The sequence below is a fragment of the Natator depressus genome, chromosome 2, assembly GCF_965152275.1.
Source record: "Natator depressus isolate rNatDep1 chromosome 2, rNatDep2.hap1, whole genome shotgun sequence".
Taxonomy (NCBI): domain Eukaryota; kingdom Metazoa; phylum Chordata; order Testudines; family Cheloniidae; genus Natator; species Natator depressus.
In genome coordinates, this window is record NC_134235.1 from 74,154,664 (window position 1) to 74,179,333 (window position 24,670).

Consider the following 24,670-nt stretch of genomic DNA (forward strand, 5'->3'; position numbering starts at 1 on the left):
ATTCATGCATATGAATTACATCTGAATATCAGGAAGATCACTCTGACACTGATATCTATTAGATTGTAGAATCGTTTCCCTTGGGAAATAATGGAAGTCCCATGACTTTAGTTGTTTAAAACCAGCCAGACCACTAGAAAAGGTCCAGCTGTTGGCCTGACCACAGTCTTTTTTCTTTTTTTCCCCATTGCTTTGGAAATGTGCCAGCCTGACTGCATAGGAGACTGAAGTCCTCATTTCATTCACAGAATAGAAATAGCAAAGGTGGTTGTAGTGCAAGCTTCCTACACTGTCCTTGTAATGTGACTCACCTTCTTTGTGAATAGGCCCAGGTATACAATAGAAGCGCTTTGCCAATGTAAAGCCCCCCAATGTGGATGCAACTTATATGGGCAAAGCTATGCTTTTGCCAGTATAGTTTATTCCAGTTCCTCCCAAGTCATACATGCTGTGCTGGCCAAAGTGTCCACTGAAGTCATTTGGGAGTCTTTTCATTGACTTCAGCAGCCTTTGGATTAGGCAAGGGGTAGTCAATAGGTAGACCATGGGACAAATCCGGACTGCCAGATGCTTTTGAATTAACTACAAAATCTTTTTATTTACTTATTCTTATCATTATTGTTACTGTGGTGTGAAAAATGTTTCTTTGGAGTCTGGACCTTGACTGTACCTTGACCAAGAAATTTGGACCTTGACAAAAAAATAATTGATTACCCCTGGCTAGGCCATCAGTCCTTGGGGTTTGTCTGAGTCTGTCAACAAGAATGCCAATTAAGGATAATTGTGGTATTTGGGGGGGAAGGGAGAAGAGGAGGGGAGAGGGTTATGTGAACTCCTGACCACTAGGAATTAGCCTGAGAATACCAACATATTTCACTTAGCCCACCAAATAGCCATAAACTACTAATGACTTTCTGTGTGGCTTCAGCTTTCAGTAGCCATTTATCTATGAATGCAGTGTTCTAAAATTTCCCTTTTTATAACAAATTATTTAATTCACATGCTTTGGCTTTCATTAAAAAAGTAAACGTGAGATGGGTAAGGGTTAAGCACTATTAAGCAAATCACATTTATAGTATTGTAAGGTAAAAAAGTGAATATTTTAAGTGAAAATATTGAGGTGGCTGCAGCTTCCAATAGCTTCTCACCTATACCTAAACCTTTATTTTGAATGTTCAAATGGTTTTTCTTCAAAAAAGTAAACTGGAAGAATTGCAAATGCCCTGATTTGGGTCAAGCAAGAAAGGAGGAAGTTGGAAGAGCACTGTTTCTGGATCAGCAGGTTCAGAGGATGATGTCCAGGAATAGTTTGTTAAAATATATTCAGATGGTATTATTTAAAATGTGCTTTTCATTTCCCATTGAAATAACATGAAAGGCATTTTACATGACTTCAGACCTTTGCCAGATCCAAAAAGATTGGCTTTCTGGTTGAATAGCTACAGACTATTGGAAAAAATATCCAAAGGCCATGAAACCATTTTCTGTCCTCAGTCATACCCATGCAACCTCACTGAAGTCAATGGCATTGTGTGCATGTAACTGATGGCAGAATTTGACTCATGAGCTTGTCCTATGGTTGAGGTAAAATTGAAAGGAAATCTTTATTACTAAAACATAAAACCATATATAACCAAAAGGTGTGAGAGCAGAAAAATGTTTGTGCACGATGGCCCCAGTTGTGCCTCAGTCCATGGCTACTTAAACATAGTTTAAGTACTTCGCTAAATAGAGGTCTATAATTGTATGTATGCCATTGTGCATTTAGATAGGACAGAGTTTATCTGCATTACCCCCAGATGACTGAAATTGTTTTTTAAAAAACAACGACATGGTAGCCAATACTACAGCACTGTCTCCCAGCTATATTACCCCTGATGTATACACAAGCTCATTTAAACTTCATTTTATTCAGCAGAATTATAATTGTTGGAATAAATAGTGCTGTTACTGGCGCCCATCAATTTCTGCCTAAGCAGAGAACTACACCCCTTTGCAAAAGGCCCATACAAGGCCCTGTGTAGCACTTAAGCCTTTAGTGTTTTGTGGGCCTTTTGCAGGGGGGGGGAATTTCATCGACTGAGAACAGATAGAACAGTGGCTCTCAGCCTTTCCAGACTACTATACCCCTTTCTGGAGTCTGATTTGTCTTGCATACCCCCAGTTTCACCTCACTTAAAAACTACTTGCTTGCAAAATCAAACATAAAAATCCAAAATGTCACAGCACACTATTACTGAAAAATGGCTTACTTACTCATTTTTACCATATAATTATAAATCAATTGGAATATAAATATTGTACTAACATTTCAGTGTATAGTATATAGAGCAGTATAAACAACTTATTGTCTGTATGAAATTTTTGTTTGTACCGATTTCACTAGTGCTTTTTATGTCTTGTAAAACTAGGGAAATATTTAGATGAGTTGATGTTCCCCCCCCCGGAAGATCTCTGCTTATCCCCAGGTTGAAAACCTCTGGTTGAAAACCACCATAATAGAAGCAGCAGCAGCAATCATTCTCCCCTCTGTTCACAGAATGTTTTTAGCCAAGCCACAGAACTCCCAAGAATGAACATTTAAATGTTCTGAAATTAGATTTTGCTCAACTCAGAGATTTGTAATGGCAATAAAGCCCTTCCCTAGTGTCCCCTCGTCTGGGGGAATTGTTTGGCTTCACTCCCGCTGCTTCATTTCCACAGCCAGGCCTTCGCTCACAGAGAAAGGACCGCTATGGTAGGCTTTCTTCCTATAATACAGCCTGCTTGAAATGGTGGCAGCTGTTTAAGAGCTCTCACTTGAGATTTTTAATATAGGAAACACAGTGATAATCTATAATCTCTTATGGAAAAGTCCTGCAGAATTACATAGGCATAAAATCAATAATGTTCTATAGAAATTAGAATAGTTCTTTAAAAAAACTGCAGAAATGATTAGATAATGCTAATCTTTCCATAGATTTTTAATCATCCTATAGAATTTAATAGAAAACAATTTTCTATAGAAAAATCCTCATCTTCTAGTAATTTCTATAGAAATTTTCCCTAAGGGTTGGTCCCTTAATCATATAGCACTGAGGGTATTTGCTTGTGTTTGTCTCGCAAAGTCATCAGTTACCCTTTGTCAAATATAGAATGCTTTAGCCATATAAAAGACTGGATAGCATGGGAGGGGGAGGATCATTGCAGAGTTCCCCAATCATTACATAGGAGTTGTGGGGTGCAGTTCCTATGGGATCAGTGGCATGCTGGAGCTGTCCATGTAGGGACCCTATGCCATCAGTGGCTCTGATTCCAGTACCTGTGGATCTGAGGGCAGGGAGAACATGATCTCTCTGAGTAAGGCCAAAGTACCCGTATTGTGTAAGCAAAGCTGTAATACCACACCAACACAGTAAAGGGTCTAAATATGACTCAGAATTACATGATGCATTTCAGTTATAATAAACTTGTCTGGTTTTTGAATGTCTAAGGGAGATATGAAAAACTGAAAGAAGTGAAAGTTACCCCTTTCTTTGCAAGGCAACAACTAGAATTAATTCTGAGTAGGCAGGAAATGCTGATCCAGAATATGAGTGTCACGGTAGAAAATATTAGCTAACGAATACTGCACTAGAGCAAGACTCTCAGTTACTTCAGTCGGAGTAAAACAAAGCCCTTAGTTGGTAAGAGAGGGGAAGCGTTTGACCCTATGCAACTTAGCAGTGCTTTCTGATGATTCATGGGAGTTTCACCAGGATAAATAGCTGGAGGCCTGGAAAGAGCCGCTTTGACTAACAGTTTTCGAGGTTGTTTTGTAAAGCCTTTGGAACCGGGACTGTCTCTTGCTATGTGTTTGTACAGCACCTAGCATAGCTGAGTCCTGGTCTTGATCAGAGCCATTATAACAAAGGAGAGTTACTGTTTGTGAGTACATAGTTTAAACCCAGAAAGGCTGTATTCTTCACCAGTTGGGAAGGCTGATGTGCTGAAAATAGACTTAATTTACTGATAAGCACTGAAAGGATGGGCGGCAGGTATAATAGACCAGGGAAGGCTAAGCAGCCACTGACTCGCAACCGGACACGTGGGCTGTGGTGGCCCCGCTTCTTCCCCTCCCTGTTCCGCCCTTTCCCCAAGGTCCTCACCATGTGCTGCTGCTGCCGCCTGCTTAGTAAGTCTTCCTCCTCTCCTCCACTCCACCCCCTTCACTCCAGAGGTTCCAGCCGCTCGCAGTGTCCCTCCTCACTCCGCTTCCCCGTGGGGGCGTGGGGCTGAGGACTGACGTGGCGAGCCAGCAGCGGGCGGGGGGTGAGGAGGCAAGTACCGTGGGTCTTGCTGCGGGTGAAGGGATGAAGAGGCGAGCGGCGGGCGGGTGTGGGAGTGAGGAGGCAAGCAGCAGGCAGGCGCGGGGGTGAGGAGGCGAGTGGTGGGTGGGCAGGGGGGTGAGGAGGCGAGTGGCGGCTGGCAGGAGTCTCACTGCAGGCAAGGGAGGTCTGGTGGGGGGTGAGGAGGCGAGCGGCGGATAGGCGGGGGAGGAGCTGAGCGACGGGCAGGCATGGGAGTGAGGAGCCGAGCGACTGGCAAGCGCGGCGGTGAGGAGGGGAGTGGTGGGTGGGTTGGGGGGTAAGGAGGCAAGTGGTGGGCTGGTGGGGGTCTTGCTGGAGGCGGGGGAGGTCTGATGGAGGGTGAGGAGGCAAGTAGTGGGCAAACGCCGGGGTGAGGAGGCGAGCAGCAGGAGGGCAGGGGGGTGAGGAGGTGGGTGGGGGTCTCAAAGCCGGTGGGGGAGTGAAGAGGGACCCAGTGAGCCAGCGGCAGGCAAGGGGGTCTTGCGGCGGGGGGCATATCTGTCGGGGGAGTGAGGAGGGACGCAGAAAATGGCAGGAAGGGGCGTCTCGTGGCGCGGGGACCTGAGGAGGGATGAGGCGGAGGAGTCTTGCCATGGGTCGGGGGGATGAGGAGGGACTTGGCAGCGGGGGGGCTGAGTGGGGCGGGAGCTGAGTGGAGGCAGGGCAGGGGTGGAGTCTGGGCGGGACCAAGGGTGGAGGAGGTGGGACAGGGAGCTAGCTTCCCCCAGGGGAAGCTTCACCCGCCACCCATGACTGAAAGGGTTAATGGAACTATATTCAGTTTAATGAGAGACAGTTACCCCTGGTGTCACTGCATTGAAATCAATGTGCAAAGGGCAACTTCAGTCTATTAGAAACCTGAATGGTTCCTATTCAACACTACTTTACGTTAGTGGCATTCTTGAAGTGCTGAAGCTGATGATCCAGCACTTTGCCTGCCTCTCCATATACCATGGACATTCATATCAATCTTCTGGAAGTCTTGGGACTGTTTTTGTGTAGTACAGATGAACCAAATTTTGTAACAAAGGAGTATCTTCAGTTTCTTCACAGTTCACTTCGGGTATTAGACTCTACTGCACCAGGGACTCCTACTGGGTTAATAATCAAAGATAGTAGATACTAATTTACTTCCAGAAAACTTTTTCAAACCTCCCTGTAAATGTACCATCTCCCTGTTATGAAGTAGCCATTAGCGATGAGAAGGAAGTTCAGTTTGATAGGCTGAAGTTAGTGCATTGAAGTGAGTCTGGTGTTAGTATATTAAGTTAGATTGTATGCAGCCCTGCATTCTCTCTCAGAAAGTGCCTTTCTAAATTACTTCCCCTTTATCTACATGGAAGCTCCCTGTCTCTGTCTATCTCTCAAGAGCTCTCAGTAAGCATGAAAGCTTGTCTCTCTCACCAACAGGAGTAAGTTCAGTAAAATATATTACTTCACCCACCTTGTTTCTCTCTCACTCACACACATACAAGCCAGCACCGAAAGGCAGGGGAGAGGGGTGCTTTCCCGGCTAGCCAACATAAAGAGAGAGAATCTGACTTCATTGTCTCACTGAAAATGACAAAGGAAATTTCCAGTATTGAAAGCATGCTCATGCCTTGTATCTTTGTTCTAACTTTCATCAGACTGGTTTGTTTTAACTATTTCTGCCCAATATCGTTTCTTTGTTATTTTCAGTGAGACTTGACCTTAGTCCTTCTGTTGTAGGGAAAACTCCCCTACTAGCTCCCTTTCTCTGGCCTTGGAAAGAGAGAGTGAGAGAAAGTGTGTTTATGCAAGTGAAAGGGACACAGTTCCAAGTAGTACTCTCCCTTCGTTTCTACTTTGTCTGTAAGCATTTTGGTACAGAACCATCCCTCACTGCCCAGCTGCATAGGGCCCTGCTCCTTATGGGGGGCCTCTGGGCTCTACTGCAGTTGAACTTACTATACAAGTAACTCCCATCAGAATTAATGAGATTTACTCTTATGAGAATAACACCCCAGGATTGTGTGAGAGACTTAATTAGGCTAAGATTGTGCCTCACTCGCTGGCATCACATGACACTGTCATGGGGAGAGCAGCCTCTTCAGTGGAGAATGGGCATGCAGAGGCAGAGAATGGCCTCAACTCTACCCTTCCAACATGCTGGCCATCACAGCTGAGCCAGTGCGGCAGAAGAAGTAATCAGTTACTGTGGTAGACCAGCAGCAGATTGCTTTTCCTCTGGAGGAAAGGGGAAGCCAGGGAGGGAATTGTGTCTCTGAGTCATAGTTCCATCCCCGGTCTGCTCCAAGTCCTGGGGCAACGTAGCGACAAGCTTCCCCTTGCCATGGGTCTGGGAGTAAACTCACAATTTAGCCCTTAGTTAGACTCTGATTTTGATTGCTGTTGTGATTTTATCTCACCTCCCACAACATTTGATGTTTTACTAAAAGCTCCTCCCACTCCTGCGCTGAAGTAATTACTTTCATTTATAAAAAAAAAAGTTTTTCTAGCCCTCGTTGAGAGAAAAGCTTGTTGAAATTGTTGCCCACGTGTACACCTGAAGGCTAATACAAGAACGCCAGGCTCCTTTTTTTTTTGTTTTAATCTAATTTTTTTTAAGCAAATCAGATGATCTTTTGGGGTCTGAACACTTGAGGTTGGCAGTCGTGCACTCTGAGTGAATTATTAGGCCCTTAGTGTTTGTAATTAGGCCCTTAATTTAAGAGATGAAAACTGCTATCCAAATGGTTAGTATACATATTTATGAAAATTATACCTATTTTCAGCATACGTATATGATGTGAGTGAATATATTTTTGAAACCTGGAAGTGATACTGACCTCAGCAATTGTTCTAACCAGATTTTTGTGATCAGTTACATATTCTAGCAATTGCGGGGAATGCTTTAACACCAAAAACCACTTCTAAATGTCAGAAAACATATTAAATCAGAAGAGATATTATTTGAAATTGACTCCAGGTCTCTCATATAGTGCAGCTACCTGTCCAGACCAGGTATCTAAGGGTGTAGCTACAAGGAGTTTGTTCTTTTAATGAAGCATTTCTCTACTAGAAAGAACAGACTGCAGTTGTTAGGCTATGCACAGCAAGTGCAAAATACTCAGTGCAGCTGTGTTGCACATGCAAAGTACAGTCATATGAGGAGTGATTTAACCTTGTGGTTTGACTTTGCAAATATCTCAGGTTACTGCATTTTTGGCATTTGCAGAATTTGTTTGAATTTTGAGATTTTATTTACCTGTAATTTAAACTTAAATTGTTTTTAAGGGCAATTTATTTTTTTTTAATATTTTTCTTCTAGCTGTATGCAGAGCTGTGCTATGTGTTAGAATAAATCTGTGCTGACCAAGTACCCTGGATTAGATATCTGTGTCCTGTGTTTATTTTTTTCATTTGCAAGACTGTAAGTTCTTCAGGGAGGGACAGTTTGTATTTTGTGTTTTGTATGGCACTGAGCAAATTGTCTGTGCTTTATACATAATAAAGAAAATAATTTTCTCTACCTCTGTGCAGCTTTTATCACATTCTCCATGATTTTCTCTATTCCATTTCTCACCCTCTTTTCACTAGATTTTTTTTCTCTTTCCCTTTCTGCCCTTTTTTCATTCTTTTCTAACTAGAATTCAAACTCAGTTACAAGGAAGCTTATGTTAAGTTTTCAGATACAGGCTGTGTGGGAGTGTTTGTTATTAGCCAATCCTACTTTGTTCATTCCTAGATCAGACTCCATTATTATGGTTTGGTCCTCCCTGACACAGCTGATGATGGTGGTGCAGTATTTCACTGGAATGTCTGACAGGTTGCTGTAGCTGTGCTGGGACTACAACACAGATACTAGTGTGTGCATGTGTACATACAAGGGGTAGGGCCATTTCTGACAGGCTGCGGAACCAGGGTGGCAGGAGACCCTGTGCTGGGAGAGGAGTTGTGTGCGTGCTTAGTCCACTCCTTACTCCTCCTTTGCACACCACATTAGGCATCAGCATAAGTGGAGCATCCATCTCTGTCTCATGGACAGGGATGCTGCTCAGGGAGGATAGGTGGAAACAAAGCCAGGAGCTGGCTGACTAAGCTGCCTGAGCAGCTGTTTAAAACTGTTCCTGGTGTTTCCACACAGCAGCAGCAGGGGGCACCTGAAATTCCCACCCTATGTTGTTCCCCCTTGCCACCCAGCATGATACCGGTTGGCAGGGGGGAGCCTTGGTCTCAGGCAGAGAGAGAAAGACCCAGGCTGCATCTGCGCTGAGTGCTCCCTTTCTGGCACCTGCAGAACCTCTAAATCTACCTCTTCGGGAGACAGAAAAGGCAGGAGGACAGTGCTTCGTCCCCACTGCCAGCCAAGAGGAAAGGAAGCAGCCCTGCTCTCAAAAAGGGGACCAGAGGAAAAGATCCCTTGCTGCTGCTCTCTCCTTCCCTCCCTTGGCCAATTGAGAGAGGAAGAGAATCCCCCAGTGTCTGCAGAGAGAGCAATCTGGACTAGTGGATGTGGGCCTCAGGTGAGATATGTGTGTAATAGGGAGGCTGGGTGAGACCATGTTTTGGGTGAGGGTGCAAAATTGTTTTATCTATCTATCTATCTCTATTTGTAGCACTAGGGCAGGTGGGTCTAGGCCCACCCGTAACTACAAGCCTGCACCCTCAATTAAGGGGGAAGAACCACTAAGCCCAGGCTACAATTGATTTCTGGGGCCAACAAATGAAAAAAAGGAGCAGGAGTGAGGTCAAAGGTAAAAAAATCAGGGAACCAGTAGGGCACACTGAGCAGAGAAACCCCGACAGTACCCATGGTCCTCAAAGGTGTCTAGGCAGTCAGTGGGTACTGCACAAAGGAACTTTGCCTGGAAACATGACTGAACAAGGGAACGGAAATAAACCCACAGTTGCAGAGCACCCCCCCATCCAGCTTCCTCCTCCTAGAATGATGGGTGGCCATCTTGGCCAGCACCAGGAGGAGGCTGACGAGGAGGACCTGAGGCTTTGTGGGGCCACAAATGGGGTGTGCATAAATGAGGAGGTGCGGGAAGAAGTGCAGCCAGAACCTCAGTAAGAGGTTCTGGAGGATCCGGAAGAGGGGTTACAATGTGACGCACTCTACATAGATATACGACAGCTTCTCCTTCTCACTGCTAAAGGAACAGGTGTAAGGGGAGTTTTAAGCCACACCAGGTATATTCCCATGCTCATGGCTCCAGGGAGGAGTGGCCAGCTAATATTCCTGGTGGGCTGTGGAGCCAGAGTGGAATACAGGCTGGCCCATCAGGGTTACTCGCCTTCCTGGGGTGGCAACAGGTTCTGCTACTTAGTGTCAGGGTGGGACACAAAGGCAAGGAAATGGATGGTATGAACCACGATCATGTACAGATGTTCTCTGGGCCTGGTTTGGAGGCAGACCAGCTGGATATTGTGCAGCCAGCTCAACTGGCATGTTAGGAGCAGCTGGGGAGAAGCAGGAGGCAAGGCTGCCCTCACCTCCTGGAGCACACAACAGTGCAGAGCACTGTGGCATCCACCCAGTACCTCTGATCATAGTCCAGGAGGTCTCTGAGTCTGGTAGTACCAGCCAGGATCAACCTCCGGAGCAATAAGGGGGACACCACCACCTTCACATGTAGGGGTTCTGTGAGGAGGTTCATGTAGTCAGCGGCTGCTACGGACCTGGTCACTGAAACTACCTTCCAGGTCCTGAAGAGGTCCTGGTAAAAGAACAGCAGCTCAGAGGGGTTTGGGAAGACCTCTTGGGTGAAGATAAAAGAGCTGCTGGTTGTACTGTAGGCAGCGGAGGAAGGCATGTGCTAGCATGCTGCATGCCGGATTATCTGCACTGTAAAGGAGTCTCTGCAGAGCAGAAGGTGAAAGGCATGGACCAGTCCTTGTCCCGCCTCCCTCAGGGACAGCTCAGGACATCCTCAGAGACCAAGTGCAGTCCTGGCCAGAAAAATATCCAGGATCTTCTGGAGGCTGTCCAGGGTCCCCGGGATGGGCTCAGGGTGTTGAATAGTGCCAGAGTATGGACAGGACCAGCTGGTTGACACCGGTGCCCTCCTCCAAAGGGAAAGGTACTGGAGCAGCCCATCCACTTCCGCAACCAGTCGGACACCCTGGCCTCTAGATAGATGTAATTCTCCAGGAGGGAGAGATCAATGGCAGAAAGGTACATGCCCAGACAAAGCAGGTGGAAGGGAGCCTGCTTCCCAACTGACCTCACATCAGGCGAGAGCTCTTGACCAGTTGACCGCAGTGGAGGAAGCCATCAAATAGAGGGCTTGGCAAGCCTCCACCTGCACCAGGTCTCTCAGGTCCTGGGCCACAAGGAACATGTCATCAGTGTACACCAACAGGACCATCCACAAGTATGGTTCCTGAAGCACCAACCCTCCTCTTTTGAAAAAGACAAAGGAAGGGCTCGATAGTGATGATATAGGGCTGTCCAGACAATGGGCATCCCTGATGAACTCCTTGACTGAAAGTGACAGGTTTGGTCAAGGCCCAGTTGAGCTTGACCACTCCATAGAGGTGTACAGCACCTGGAGAAACCCTGAAGCCGAAAGCCCACAGGGTGCCCATGAAATACCTGTAATCCATCCTGTCAAACACATTCTCCTGCTGCAGGGACAGGAGGCTGAATGACAGACCCTCCCTAAATGCTAGATGGACCAGATAGAGGTTATCGAAGATGGTCCGGCCCTGGATGGTGTGGTCTGGTCGGGATGGATCATGTCCACCAGCACAGGCTGCAGTGAGATGGCTTTTGCTACGACTTTGTTTTCCATGCTGAAGGGCAAAATGGGGCACCAATTCTTTAGGTCACAGAGGTCCCTGTTTTTAGGCAGCAGGGCAAGCATTGCCAACCTGAGTGACGGGGGAGAACCCTGCTCCCCCTGGACTCGGCCCACGGTGGCACGGTCTGGGCTAAGGACAATGCACAGTCGAACTCCATGATCAGCCCTTTGATGCCCTGAGATTTGTTGGTGGGCTTCAGACAGAGAGCTTCCAAGAACTCAGCCAGAGTGAGGGGTTGCTCTACCCTTTCCCGGTCACCCTCGCTGATTGTAGTGAGTTCATCCCACAGGACCCCACAGGAATCATGGTCAGTCGGATCCAGGCCCTGTCCCTTCCCCTCATCTCCACCAGATTTATGAGAGGAGTGCTGTCCTCCACAAGGAGACAGGTAATACAAGTTTGGTACTCCTATTTTTCTCTGGGTTCGAAGAATGAGGGACCGCAATCCATCTCCCAAAGGAGATGGATGCGGGATCGAACGAAGGTTCCCTGGGCCTGATGGTGATAGAGAGCCCAGAGCATGTTCCGCTTCTCTTGACACTCTGCAGAGGGATGGATCCCCAGGGCAAGATGCCAGTCACCTTTCCAGCTCCAAAATCTCCTGCTCCAACTAGTCTAACATTGCATCCTTCCTCCGGCTGTGACCCTGGGCCTGAAGTGGTGGGAAAAGGTAAGAGGTTTCAGAATGGAGAAGTCAGCAGTAGTAAATCCCTTGTATACTTCTGAAAGCCTGGGCATGCTTCCAAGACTCTACTGCCTTAGCCATGACAGCTTTCTTCAGGGAAAGAGGAAGAAGACAGCTGTAATATGTCTGACCTTATTCCATCCAGCAAGTTCACTAACGCTGAGTAAAGTACAGTGTTTCTTTTGAAAAGAAGTGGGTGTTTTAGAATGATTTTTTCTGGAAGTTTCTGTTTTTTACCATAGTTCCCTCAGATCCTCCCTACCCATCCTGATTCCCATAATGATGAACTACTCTCCTTGACAAAGACAGGCACATTGTTTTTATCCAGGTTCCTCAACATTATTATAAGAGGGAGTTTTTGCCATGTATTGGTGAGGAAGGGAACTGTGCCTGATATATTTCACTGGGACTGAAGTGTGGAGTAGAAAAGTAGATGTGTGTGGACTGCCAGAGGAATCACTGACTGATTCTTGTGCAGTTTGGGTTCGGGGAACTGAGACCAGATAAGACAAAGCAGGTATAACTGATACTGTGCCAAATCCTGAGCATTGCTGAGGACTTGCAACTCCCACTGCAGTCAGTGGGCAGTTTCTCAAAAGAAATTATAGGGGCTTTGGCTTTGCACCTCTCAGGATTTGTGTCTAGTGCTTTTGTTTTTTGTGCACTACGTTTGATTTCTCTCCTTTCAAACTGAACATGAGGAACAAACAGAAGTGAACTGCTTGGGAAGAAACTGGCTATGTCTTTTTTTATGTTGCATTTCACCTCTTTGTTTTTGGTTGGCTGCAAAAGGAAAAGCTTAAGTATAATTTAAATGATTTTCTGAGAGGGGGGTGGGAGGGAGCTGAGAACAATGTGCACCATCTAGTGGCTTAGTATGGAACTGCAATTTATGAAGAATGGTAAGAAAGGAATGCGACAACAGGCTACCGCAACTATTGCAATTAACTTGACAGACTTTGGAGTTCCTACAGCATTTATGTGGATGATCAAGAAACGCCAAAATAAATGCAGTATGTGACCACAAACATGGATACGGAGATCGCTAGCTAGCTATCAAAATTAAAGACACATTAAATTAATTCCATTCTTAGTAAAACTCATTCTGTTGTTGTGTATAAATGCATTGTAATGAGCGCTGTAGTTAAGGTTGTAAATGCACTTCCACTCGCAACTCATACTTGCAGTCATTGACAGTTGAGGCTGCATAAATTTGTGGCCTTTTTTGTGAAATTTTCCAGATTTGTTTTACTCACTTACATGCCCTGAAATTTTAAGTTTTAATTAAGTTTCTCAAAAATGTTAATTGACTTTGAAAACACGTCAAATCATTTCAGTGTTGCATGTTGCTATAATGAAAACAGATTTGCTCAGATGTAGGTATACTTTGGTATCAACAGTTTGCTAAAACAGGACTCAGTTTTGAACTTGAATTCACAATGAATTGTGAAAGTGTTCATATTTTGCATATGTTGAATTTCTTTGAAAAGAGTTCACACAACTATACCCATAACTGTCTCAAAGGACAAAGTTGTTTTTCATTTTGTGGGACGAAATTTGTTGAGTAGTTTTTCAGTTACAGTAAATAAACATAAAATATAACTGCTTTAAATTTTGATAAGTAACTTTTTGTACACTTTGATAAATCAGACCGATAATATTATAAACTTCATTTTTGGCATAATTGTGATTTTCAAGAAGAAATGTTCAATAAGACAATTTGGGGAGAAAACAGTTACATGTGTTAAAGTACTAGCTGTTGAAGTTACCAGTTCATGCATAAATGTAACAGATAACTGTAAGTTACTAACTTGGGGGAGATACTGCGCATGCTCAACAGTTGGGTGAACCACCATGGACGTTGATTTCCATAAATTTAGCTCTTTATTCTGCTTGTGAGTTATCTATGAACAGACATTAATGTTTATGAATGAGTTCATTATTTGAAATTATTCATGAATGATTTTATATGGACTATGTCAGCCTGTGTATTGCTGAGAAACTGTTTGCTGCCACTCTTTCTTCAAGTAATAACTATCTGTAGTTTGATACTTATGCTGTGTGATTGCTCACTTAAGAAATATGGCATTGTTTGTTTCCTGACTGGATGAGTCCCAAACCCACAAAGAGTTTTCAAGATGGTAGTGCAAAACTTCTGGCATGAATGCTCATGTGAATACATATTTGCCTCAGTGTTTGTGACGCTTTCTCATACCATTATTCATAGAAAGCAAATAAAAGGGGATGCAAATATTGTCAAAACGGATTTGTGGTTTTTATTCAAACAAATGTCCTCAAATTACCCCTATGTGTAGATCCACTCAGTAAGTAATTCAGGCAGGTTTTGCATAAGTCATCTATTGTGCTGAACATGTCAAATTTCTTTCCCCAAAGCTTGAGGAAGTGCCTATGGGACAGTCCATTTCCCTGCCCAGTGAGCCCATTTCTAGAATGGGTACTAAGAGAACTGCCACCTGTCCTACTTCCTCCTTCTGGAGTTTCCTTCTGGGAAACTTAATTTTGCATTCCCTAGCTTATGAGTGAGTAAGGCCAGGTCTACACTATGTTGGTATAATTGCATCGCTCAGGGGTGTGAAAAATCCGCACCCCTGAATGATGTAGTTGTACCAACCGTAACCCACCCTTGTAGGTAGCGCTATGTCCGCAAGAGAGCGTTTCCCGTCCACATAGCTACCTTGCAGAGATGAATTAACTACATCAATGAGAGAGCTCTCTCCTATCAGCATAGGAGCATCTTCACTTAATCATAGAATCTCAGGAGGTCATCTAGTCCAACCCCCTGCTCAAAGCAGGGTCAATCCCCAATTTTTGCCCCAGATCCCCAAATGGCCCCCTCAAGGATTGAACTCACAACCCTGAGTGTAGCAGGCCAATGCTCAAACCACTGAACTATCCCTCCCCCCATATCCCTAAGCGCTATAGCAGCACAGTTGTATCAGTGCAGCTGTGCCAATGCAGCATTGTTAGTGTCGACCTGCCCTAAAGTCTCACTCTGAACATTGAATTCTATAAGAGTTTGCACTGTAGCTAGCACATTTTCAAAATTCACTTTTATTGTCCATTTTGTGTGGGAACAAACTGTTGGGCCAGATTCCCTCAGCCTGGCTCAGAGAGATGCCATGTACATCAGCCCTGGTAGCTGTTATTTGCAGCACTACCACTCCTCCAAGTAATTCCAGGAGAGGAAGTTTCAAGCTCTGTGTAAGGTGCTGTCTTGTGCCTAGACTACAGAGGACCCACTGTCACATCCAGAGTCTCTTTCCAGGTACAGTTTTATTTTCCAAACATAGGGAAAACATAAAAATAGTTCCTTAGCTCACCCAGTGCTACAGCTCCAAGGAGATTTTCCCCTTTGTCTTTTTCAGTCCCTCCTGCTTCAGGGACTACTGCAGGACTTTTCTTGGCTATTTTAACTGGCCATCACCTCCCAGGGCTCTTGAAGGCACTTTTCCCCTCAGGTTCCCACTGCCTTGATCTTTAAATATGCATGGTAAATAGGCCCAATGGCCTGTGATGGGATGTTAGATAGGGTGGGATCTGAGTTACTACAGAGAATTCTTTCCTGGGTATCTGGCTGGTGAATCTTGCCCATATGCTCAGGGTTCAGCTGATCACCATATTTGGGGTTGGGAAGGAATTTTCCTCCAGGGCAGATTGGAAGAGGCCCTGGCGGTTTTTCGCCTTCCTCTGTAGCATGGGGCACGGGTCACTTGCTGGAGGATTCTCTGCTCCTTGAAGTCTTTAAACCATGATTAGAGGACTTCAGAAGCTCAGACATAGGTGAGAGGTTTATTGCAGAAGTGGGTGAATTTCTGTGGCCTGCATTGTGCAGGAGGTCAGACTAGATGATCATAATGGTCCTTCTGACCTTGATATCTATGAATCTATGCCTCCCCTCCCAGTGGACTCTGGCAGCCTCTCCCAGGCAACTTACTGCCCCTACTGCTCCTGGCCCCCTTCCTTACTGATAGCCTGCTTTTTATAGGGAACATCTGACCTCTCCTCAGATGTGCCAGATTAATGAATAGGCTGGCCCCAGGCCTGTGGTCTTTAACGGGGCAGAGCATCCTGTTACATGCCATGATATCTGTAGGAGCCCCACCCGTAAAGGCTGCAGTAGGGATGTGATAAATCAGTGAATCACCTGGAAGCCCTGGCCACAGCATCTTCTCAGCCAGCACCACTCCCTTTGGGAGCTGTGTTGACTGCATGTGGGTTGCCCTCAGGAGAAACTTGTGGCCATCTTGTGCCACTGAAATTTGCCTTGATGGACTTTCCACTGTCAGGGACCCTCAGCAACTCAAACAATATTTAGGCAATATAGGCACATCAGTGTAACTATGCCAGAAAATGCACGTCCATGGGCCCACTCCGTGTTCTTGATCACACTGGAAGTTTTGGACACTCAGAAATTGCATCAGGCTTCTTTCCATGGTGTACCTTTACTGGGGGAGAAAGTAAGCCATTACTGGGTTTCTTCCTCTCCCCTCTGCTGTGTTTCTGCTGTTGGTGGAGTAGAGCCATGCTGGAAGATTCCCTTTTGTTAAAAATACTACAGTATTCAGTGATAATAGTCCAAAACGCAACACAATTATAAAAGTTGTATTTTGGAACATAACTGAAGAATACTGTAATATATAATGTAATATATCTTTATAAGGACCACTCTCAAAATATGCTTTCACTATGTGATGGAGTTCTGGCACCTGCCATCCCCATGAAGATCCTCCTTAGTGCAAAAGTCCCATTTTTGGCCTCTCCTAGAAAGATTTCAGTGCTGATGGGAGAAATAGCAGCATTGGGTTCCTCTGGAGAAAACTTGTTACTAGGAGCCAGGAGGTAAGTAGAGGCCAGGGTTTGAAACTACAGGACTGAGAGTTAAGCGGATGAAAGACCAAGCCTTGCGAGAAACGGGGACTCAATGAAAGAAGACTGTTAGTTTAGCCTTTCTGTGGAAACTTTTTAATCACTGGGGCTGGGATAGGCTCTGATAGGGATCTGAGATTGCTGGGAAGCCACAAGGTAGAGTTTGTGGTTGGTTTGGGTTGGAAAGGTGTGCTTCAGGGAACAGCACGGTGACCTTTGAAGTCAGTGAATCTTATTCTCAGGCAGAGATGGAGCCAAGAACAGACACAGAAAAGAGATCTACTGAGAGCAAGCAATTGGGCATTAATTGCTTGTCATGAGTGTGGGGGGTCTGATTTTGATTCAGTGCCACTAGAAGAGGGAATGTTTGTCCTCGAACAGCTTTCTTGGAGGATCCAGCCGCCTCTCATGGGATGGCACAGTATTTCTTTCTGGAGCTTTGGTGGTTTTGCTGTGGCTTCGTTCTCGTCAGGGACCATTCATCATTTCTTCCATGATGAGATTTTATTGTGCAAAATGTCGCGCATGAGTGTTTCATCATAAGACTATTAGTTGTGACGAGATGTCATCCCTAGTAATATATGTTGGGCTCTAATTTAGAGATCATAAATCCAGGCCTGAGTGTGTATACAGTACATGCTGTTGGGGACAAAACATCACTGATGTAATATTGCATAGTTCACTGTTGTGAACAAAATGTTGCCTGATGAACTGTCGGCCTCTAGATGGTGTGGACTCAGTAAAGAGTTTTTGGCAGTGATGGCAGGTGGCGTGTGTAAGTAGAGAAAAACAACACAAGAGAAAATATTCCTGGGTCCCAAAAGAGTCACTATTAACATTTCCATAATAATGTACATTAAATCTCACTACTGTACTTCATAACAATAAGATTGGCACATTTCTGTACCTTTGCATCTCAGAAAATGTAGTGGCAGTTTGGCTGCACTGAACAAAATCTCTTTAAGGAGTGCAAAGAGAAGTCCACGGGTGCTTTCCAAGCAGTATATGACTACAATAACGTCAGCATGTAGATGCACAGGAGCCAGTAAGTACAAGAATGTAAACTCAGCATCCTCCTGCTGTATCTGGGCACTGCAGATGTAAGTCCAGGTGGATAACTTTATTTTGTTATTTATGTTGGGCCAAAAAGTATGCTAGGACCTTTACAAATATATGGGCAAAACAGCCAGCACAAGGCTTATCACCACTTACGTTTCCACTAACGCTTTCTGCACAGGGGTAAATTTCACCCATGTAAGAAGACAGGTCTCTGCCCTGAAGAACTCACATTCGAAGCACTTTAAAGTACTTGATTTCAGTGAGAGCTATCGGTGCTTGATACCTTTGAAAATCAAATCGCCTGTTTAGGTGCTTAAATTGGATTTAGGTGTTTATTTTAGGCATTCACTCTTGAAAAATTTAATCAGTGGAGATTTTTTTTAAACTGAGAACCATGCTGGACAAATCTTGCTAGTATTATTCCAAAAAGAGAAACAAAATAATTAACAACCGTTAGTAACTTACTTTTAAATGCTGACTATTGTTTATATTTTCATTAAAATAGAGTATGTTACTAAATAGAAAACTTAATATATAATATATTATTCTATAATATAATATGCGTTGGGTGACTCCTATGACTTTTATTTGCCCAGATGCCTCCTACTTGATACTCTGTTTAGATTGAATTGAGGGGACATGTTGAGAGGTGAAGTTATGTTCGTTACTTCCAACCTCAATTGAATGAGGACCTCTACCCCAATGTAGATTTAATAGCGTGTGTCCATCTTGTGTGTGAGTGTTATAATGGAGGTAAGACAGGGCTGGTGATGATGTAGAGGCCACCAAGTAGCGGAGAGACTGCTGAGTCATTAGCTGAGCTGATAGAGTTATTTGTTGCTGGAATCTCTGAGACTTAGCCTAGTAGATGACTTCAACATCTATGGGAACAGGGACTTGTCTTGATCAATTTAGGACCTGGTGCGATTAGTATTGGACTGTCCCAAGTGGTTTCTGGCTCAGCTCATCCACACTCTATATTGGAGCTGTTCTAATACTGGAAAAACAGAGTTCACAAATATTTGCTCAAATTTGAAATAGCTGATCTGTTCAACCACACCTACATGAGAACAAAGGTCTTTGTTATTCACTGTTTGCCATTCATTATTCTCCTGGTTGAAGTTTCATTCATCTTCTGATGATCAGAAAATACCAATGGGTGAAATCCTTGCTCCATTGAAGTCAATGGTAAAACTCTCATTGACTTCAGGCTTCACTGGGCTAGAATTTCACACCAGGTGCTTTACATGATCAGTCATGCACCACAAATAATAAATAGTTAACCTTCAAAGTGAACAGTTCACCAAAAACTCCTAGGTTGGCATTTATTTGTATAAACTCTTCGTTGAATAAAAACAAATAGCAAATACATTAGTAAAAACCGTCTTTATGTAAATGATTTGTGAACAGAAGAAAAGGTTAACCATATCTGGTCATTTATTTGCAACAAATAATTCAACCAGCTGAACTCTGGATCTTGTTTTGGGGGTAGGTTTGCGGGTCAGGGGGATGAATATTATATCTTTGCGATGAGATAACCACAGTCCCCTGCATTTTTGAGTTTGCAGGTACCTGACTTGTTGGACTAAAGGACCTCTTTATTGGTTACTTTATTCTCCAAGGCTGATGGAACTATCTGGATTCAGGTTACTCAGGAAATGAAATTATCCAGCCCAGAGACCACAATATTGACATCCCAAAAAGGCATTATCCTCTCCTTTTATCCTCTCTTATTGACATAGTGACCATTAAAACACTCTCTTGCCCTACTTCATCTTCACAGGTCATGATGGTATACTGAGGACCTACAACAGATGACAAGCATGACTGGGGCATATAGGTTTTTGAAATGCTATGCTGTGGCTGGGCAGTGAAGAAAGGTTTCTTTACCTCCTGCACAGCCCCTGCAAAATCCCAGTCAGATAAACTGTTCTAGGCAGTGAAAAATCTGCTTATCTAATTTGTTTACATCAAAGACCAGAGTCGGGTATAGTTTTTGGGATGATTTTTGGCAGATAAGATTGCTCAGATTCAGGCTGTGTTGTCTGAGCTCTTGGTAGCTGAGGAGGGGTAAAAGCAAGGGAGGCATGTGCGTCTCTGTCACAGCTCTCCTCCTTTGGTGGAAGCAGGAAGAAAGATCCCCATTGTAGTCCCCCATGACGTGGGGCGTGCCACACCTGTTCTTTCCACATGCTCATTGGTTGGTGCTGAAATGAGGACAAGCCAGCCAGGGGAATCTGGAGTGGAGAAGCAAGAGGAGTTTTTGTATGGCTCGGGAGTTTCTGGGGCCCATCAGAGATTGTGCCTAGAATGACAGAGAGAGTTGGCTGAGACTTAATCTAACAAAACTGAATTGTGGGAGCAGTGCAAAGCCTGGCCAGCTGTGTACCAGGGGAGTATGCCCGCTGTGACACAGGTTCGGAGACTGGGTGTGCTGTGGGATCCCCACTGCTTCTGGATAGACATGTAGCAGTATTGGCCAAGAAGTGCTTTTTTTTTCTATTAGTCCTTGGCTATAAGGTTGTAGCCTTTGTTTTTGGATGTAGGCGTTGGTACAGTTATCTATGCCTTTTGTCATCTCAAATATGGCCTTCTCTAATGAGTTCTGCAGGGGACACATTACTACATGTGTATATTCCTGGAATGTCTTCTACATGGGCCTATAGCAGAAGAGCATCCAGGAGCATCAGCTCAAGTAGAATGCAGCAGATCATTTGTTTAGTGGGGTGTTTCGCAGGCAGCTCATTCCACAAGTATCTCCACTGATTCCCGGGTCATTTTCTGTTATAATTCAAGATATTGGTTTTGACCTAAAGAGCTCTAAAAAGTTTGGTACCTAACTACCTGAGAAGTTGCCATTCACCCTTCAGGCCAGCTTAGCCTCCTGGGTTCCACTTTTGGTCCAATGGAGCCTGAGTTGATAGATCTTAGGCTCCAAGAGCTTTGAAGAGAGGGAGGATTGGAAGCAGTGATGTCTGCTTATTTTATATAATCTGTATCTGTCTGTCTGTCTAGGGTATTTCTAAGGCATTTATCACCTTGGTATTCCTCAAATAACCAGGGCTCTTCTTCTTTTTTTACTTAGTGGTCTTTTCCCCTTTCTTTTAACTCTACTAGTTCATTTAATAAAGTTGAAAATTCTTGCACAGGGCTTTATAAACATGTGTTATTAGATTTTAAATCTGTTTTGAAAGTGCCTCTATCCTACTCCTTCCTAGTAAAGTGACCTTTTTAAATGGAGGGAAGTGGGTTTAGATGACAGTCATGATAAATGCGGTCATGTTCACTCAATAAAATAAGGCCCAGTGCATTTGAGGATAAATCAGTGAAATGTACAGCCCCACCTGTCTGTCTCCATCATTCATTTCCACTGTCACTTTCACAGTGGCTGATGGATCACAGTTGCTGTAAAATTAGACAGCCTTTAATCTCATTTCATCCTGATTAGCTTCTCTTTACCCTTTCCCTCTAACTCACTGACTGACACGCTAAAAACTCACACTGGGCTGTGTTTGAGCATGGCATACAAACTTCTCTTCAAATACCTTTTTCATGGGGCAGGCAGGTGTTCACCTGAGTTGAAATCTAAAAATGAGAGTCTGAGATTCATGTTATTAAAATAAATCAGCAGACAAAGGGAGAGATAGAACATTAATGAGAGTGTTGGTCTGTACGGCCAGACCATGTGGTGGGCCAAATTCTTCCCCAGTTACACCCTTGTAACATGAATGACATCAATAGATTCCACCAATGCTATTGGAGCCTGAATTTATCTTTTGGTTTGTCCCACCCATACATTTTGATTATACAGTATGAAAAGTTAGGCTATGTGCAAAACTAAGACACCTGTTTTTAAAAAGTTACATTTTAGAACTAGAGCGTTTTTTCTCTTTTAAAGGGCATTTTTAGAGCTATAAAATCTGTGCATTCTCATAATTTTCATTCATAACTCATTCAGAATTATGAAGGACACTGAAAATGCTTAGGTGTTAAAAATGTAGCTTTCGGGATATTGCAATTTCAGGGCAAGAAGGTCCTCTCAGATACTAACTGATATTCTGCCTCCTTCAGAGCTTGCAGAGCACAATACCACAGTCGAGATGCATGTAGCGCTGAGTACAAAATGTTGCCTATAATGTTACAGGAAACTAAGCAAAGCTAGTGTAGACTCATGTCATAGTCACATCTTCTCTTAAGGCCCAATCCTACAGCCCTTACTTAGGTATACTTCCCATTAACTTTATTAGGCGTTCTACCTGAGCAACAACTAAAGGTTTGGGCCATTAAAGTCCAATCCTGCACCAATTAAGTCAGTGAGAATTTTGGCATTTAGTTCAGTGGGAGCAGGATTAAGCCCTTAGTTTTCAAGGTTTAGTTGTCTTCATAAGCATGGGACTCTTGGATACATGATCATTTATGTGCATGGCAGTGGCTGAAAAATTTAAAATATAATTTCTTCCTCTGTTGACCCTTCCTCTGTTGTACCAATGTGGGGGAGTAAACAAAGTAATGCAAACACAATGGGGAACAAATATTTGTGTGTGATTTATTGTGTGCATTTTGTTTTTTGGTAAATGCAAGATCTTTCAGGAATTGACTAAAGGAGAACAAGACTGAGATTGGATATGGGTACAAGTCATTGGCTTGATCCTAATTTTACAAAATAACAGAGTAGCCGTGTAGATATTAGTTGGTGGCTCTGATTGCTGGGGTTGGAGAGTCCCTTATTGGCAAGTAGAGAAAGAAACACTATTGTCCTATGGAATACCATCTCATCTACATTAAAAATGGCTAAGGTCCAGTTTATAAGATAAGGTTTACAAAATGGGGAAAGTGACTGAGATTTAAAGAATGGGAAAAATATTTTGCATTTGGGAGAAACACTGTGCATTGATTAATAAGATATCAAAACCTCTGGTGTTTAAATTTGTTCAGCATGCTAGCAACCTGTATATAGTAAAAAGCCCTATAGAGTGTCTAGTCCCAGTTACTTCATGGTTGTATAAAATTTACCAGTAGCAAATAACCTTCATTAATGCATTTCCACTAAACCAGGCTGCGTAATTTAAGAATTGCTTCACTTATATGGCTTGTAAGAGCACAGACTATGAAAACAATATTCGACCTTTACTAAAAACTAAAAATGCACCTTGCTTATTCATCATTGCCTTGCAAAAACTTCAAGTAAGAAGCTTAAATGAGCCCACTTGATCTTTAAGAAAATGTGTCCTAAATAACAAAGCTATGCATATTTCTTCTTATTATTATTTGCATATGCTATACTGCACAACTGCATTCTGAGAAAAATAAAAGATAATAAAACAAATGAAATGAGAGATATATCACCCAAAATAATCCAAGTGTGAGATAGGCTGCTTTTTTTTTTTTTTGCATTGGCAAAAGAGCACAAAGTAAGAGCTGGCCCTGAGTCATATTGATTTCCCACTACAGTGGTTTCCTAAGTGCTCTGTTGATCCGTGTCAAGCAATAAGTTCCCTGCCTGTACATGCACATCACCTCCCCATTTGTCCTCACCTAGATTTAAGGTGCCCATATGATGAGCTGAACAAGGACATCATTTTTCCTACTGGTGTCACTGGGCCAAAACTACTGCATGTGGTATGATAACTAATACCATGTTAGTTTACATTTACCTTACGATATTACAATAGTGCTGTATAGCACAGATCAGCACACGTTATGGTCTATAAGCAGTCTGGTTTTGTACCTTAGCTCTTGCTGTGGAAAATGTAAATGAAAAGAAAAATAGAGTCTGATGGTTTTAGCCAATCCTAAAAACACCTCCAAAAAAAGGATATTGCAAACCTAATACCACAGTTTTGATCTTTGTTAATGAAGGGCTTCCTATTTAGATGAATAGAAAATGTGTGGTTGTGCTGCTAATGACATTGTACAGGAAATTAAGCGTATACATTTGGAGAAAGCATTAAATCAGCAGGACCTTAATTTAAAAACTTAAAACTGTATGGAAATGCAGCTTGTTCATTGCTGTGTAATAGAAAGCTACTGAACACACTGACTCTTGCTGTGGAAGCATTGCCAACAGAACAAAGCTGGGATGAGGCTTTTTTAATGTGTCCTAGCATTTTCTGTCTTATTTTCGGAGAAATATCAGACATCTTGATCCATTTTTGTGTGTCTCTTATTTTTAGAATGCCCATAGATGTCAATCAGACAGGTGTGGGTAGTCTTAGTAACCTATAATTCATGTAACATGGTTATTCTTCAGTAATTTGCAGGATACCATTATGTGAAATTATTGCTAATCGATTGGATTTTGGCTGCTGCTAATTCACTGCACATACATTTTAGAGCTATGCATTACCTACATATCCAGTTCCAGACTTTGTAGAGTCATGTTTTGTAACTTTGCTAAAGTAAATATTTTTAAATAACCAGAGTGCTAAGATAGAGATTGATAAAGAATACTTTGTTTTATTTGCAGTTATGCCATATAATAGTGCCCATCACTGTGTTGTGGAAGTAGAAAACTTCTTGTTTGTTTTGGGAGGAGAAGACCAGTGGAACCCGAATGGTATGTACACAACATTAAAAGAGAGCATGCACAGATTCTAATCTATCACATCAAGTGATGCAGTAGGCAATGAATGATTCTGATCGAGTTATTGAACTGGTTAAGATCACTTATGTCCTGGCAGTGACATAATAAATATCTGGAGCTTTAGTTTCTCCACCACTCCTCAGGTCCCGTCCCTTGGGAAATGCCACAGGCTTCAGAACAGACTCTTTCAAGTGAAGGCATCAGGCAGCAGCTGTTAAAAATTTTAACCCTCGTTTCCGGTTTCCTTCCAATCATAATACAATAATGCTGTTGCAGTCAATGAATGCTCTCTTTCCAATGTCTAACCAGACACTTGCAGCTAAAGTTGTTAATGTGTTAATTCTCTAGAGTCTCAAG

General features: G+C 43.4%; 1 protein-coding gene across 1 annotated transcript in view; it reads left to right on the forward strand.

Annotated features, from left to right (window-relative positions):
• Positions 1–24,670, forward strand: part of KLHL14 (kelch like family member 14) — a 74,679-nt gene that overhangs the window by 26,950 nt on the left and 23,059 nt on the right. The window contains exon 3 of the mRNA XM_074944429.1: positions 24,197–24,286. Coding sequence (XP_074800530.1) covers positions 24,197–24,286 — 90 coding nt within the window. The remainder of the gene's footprint in view (positions 1–24,196; positions 24,287–24,670) is intronic.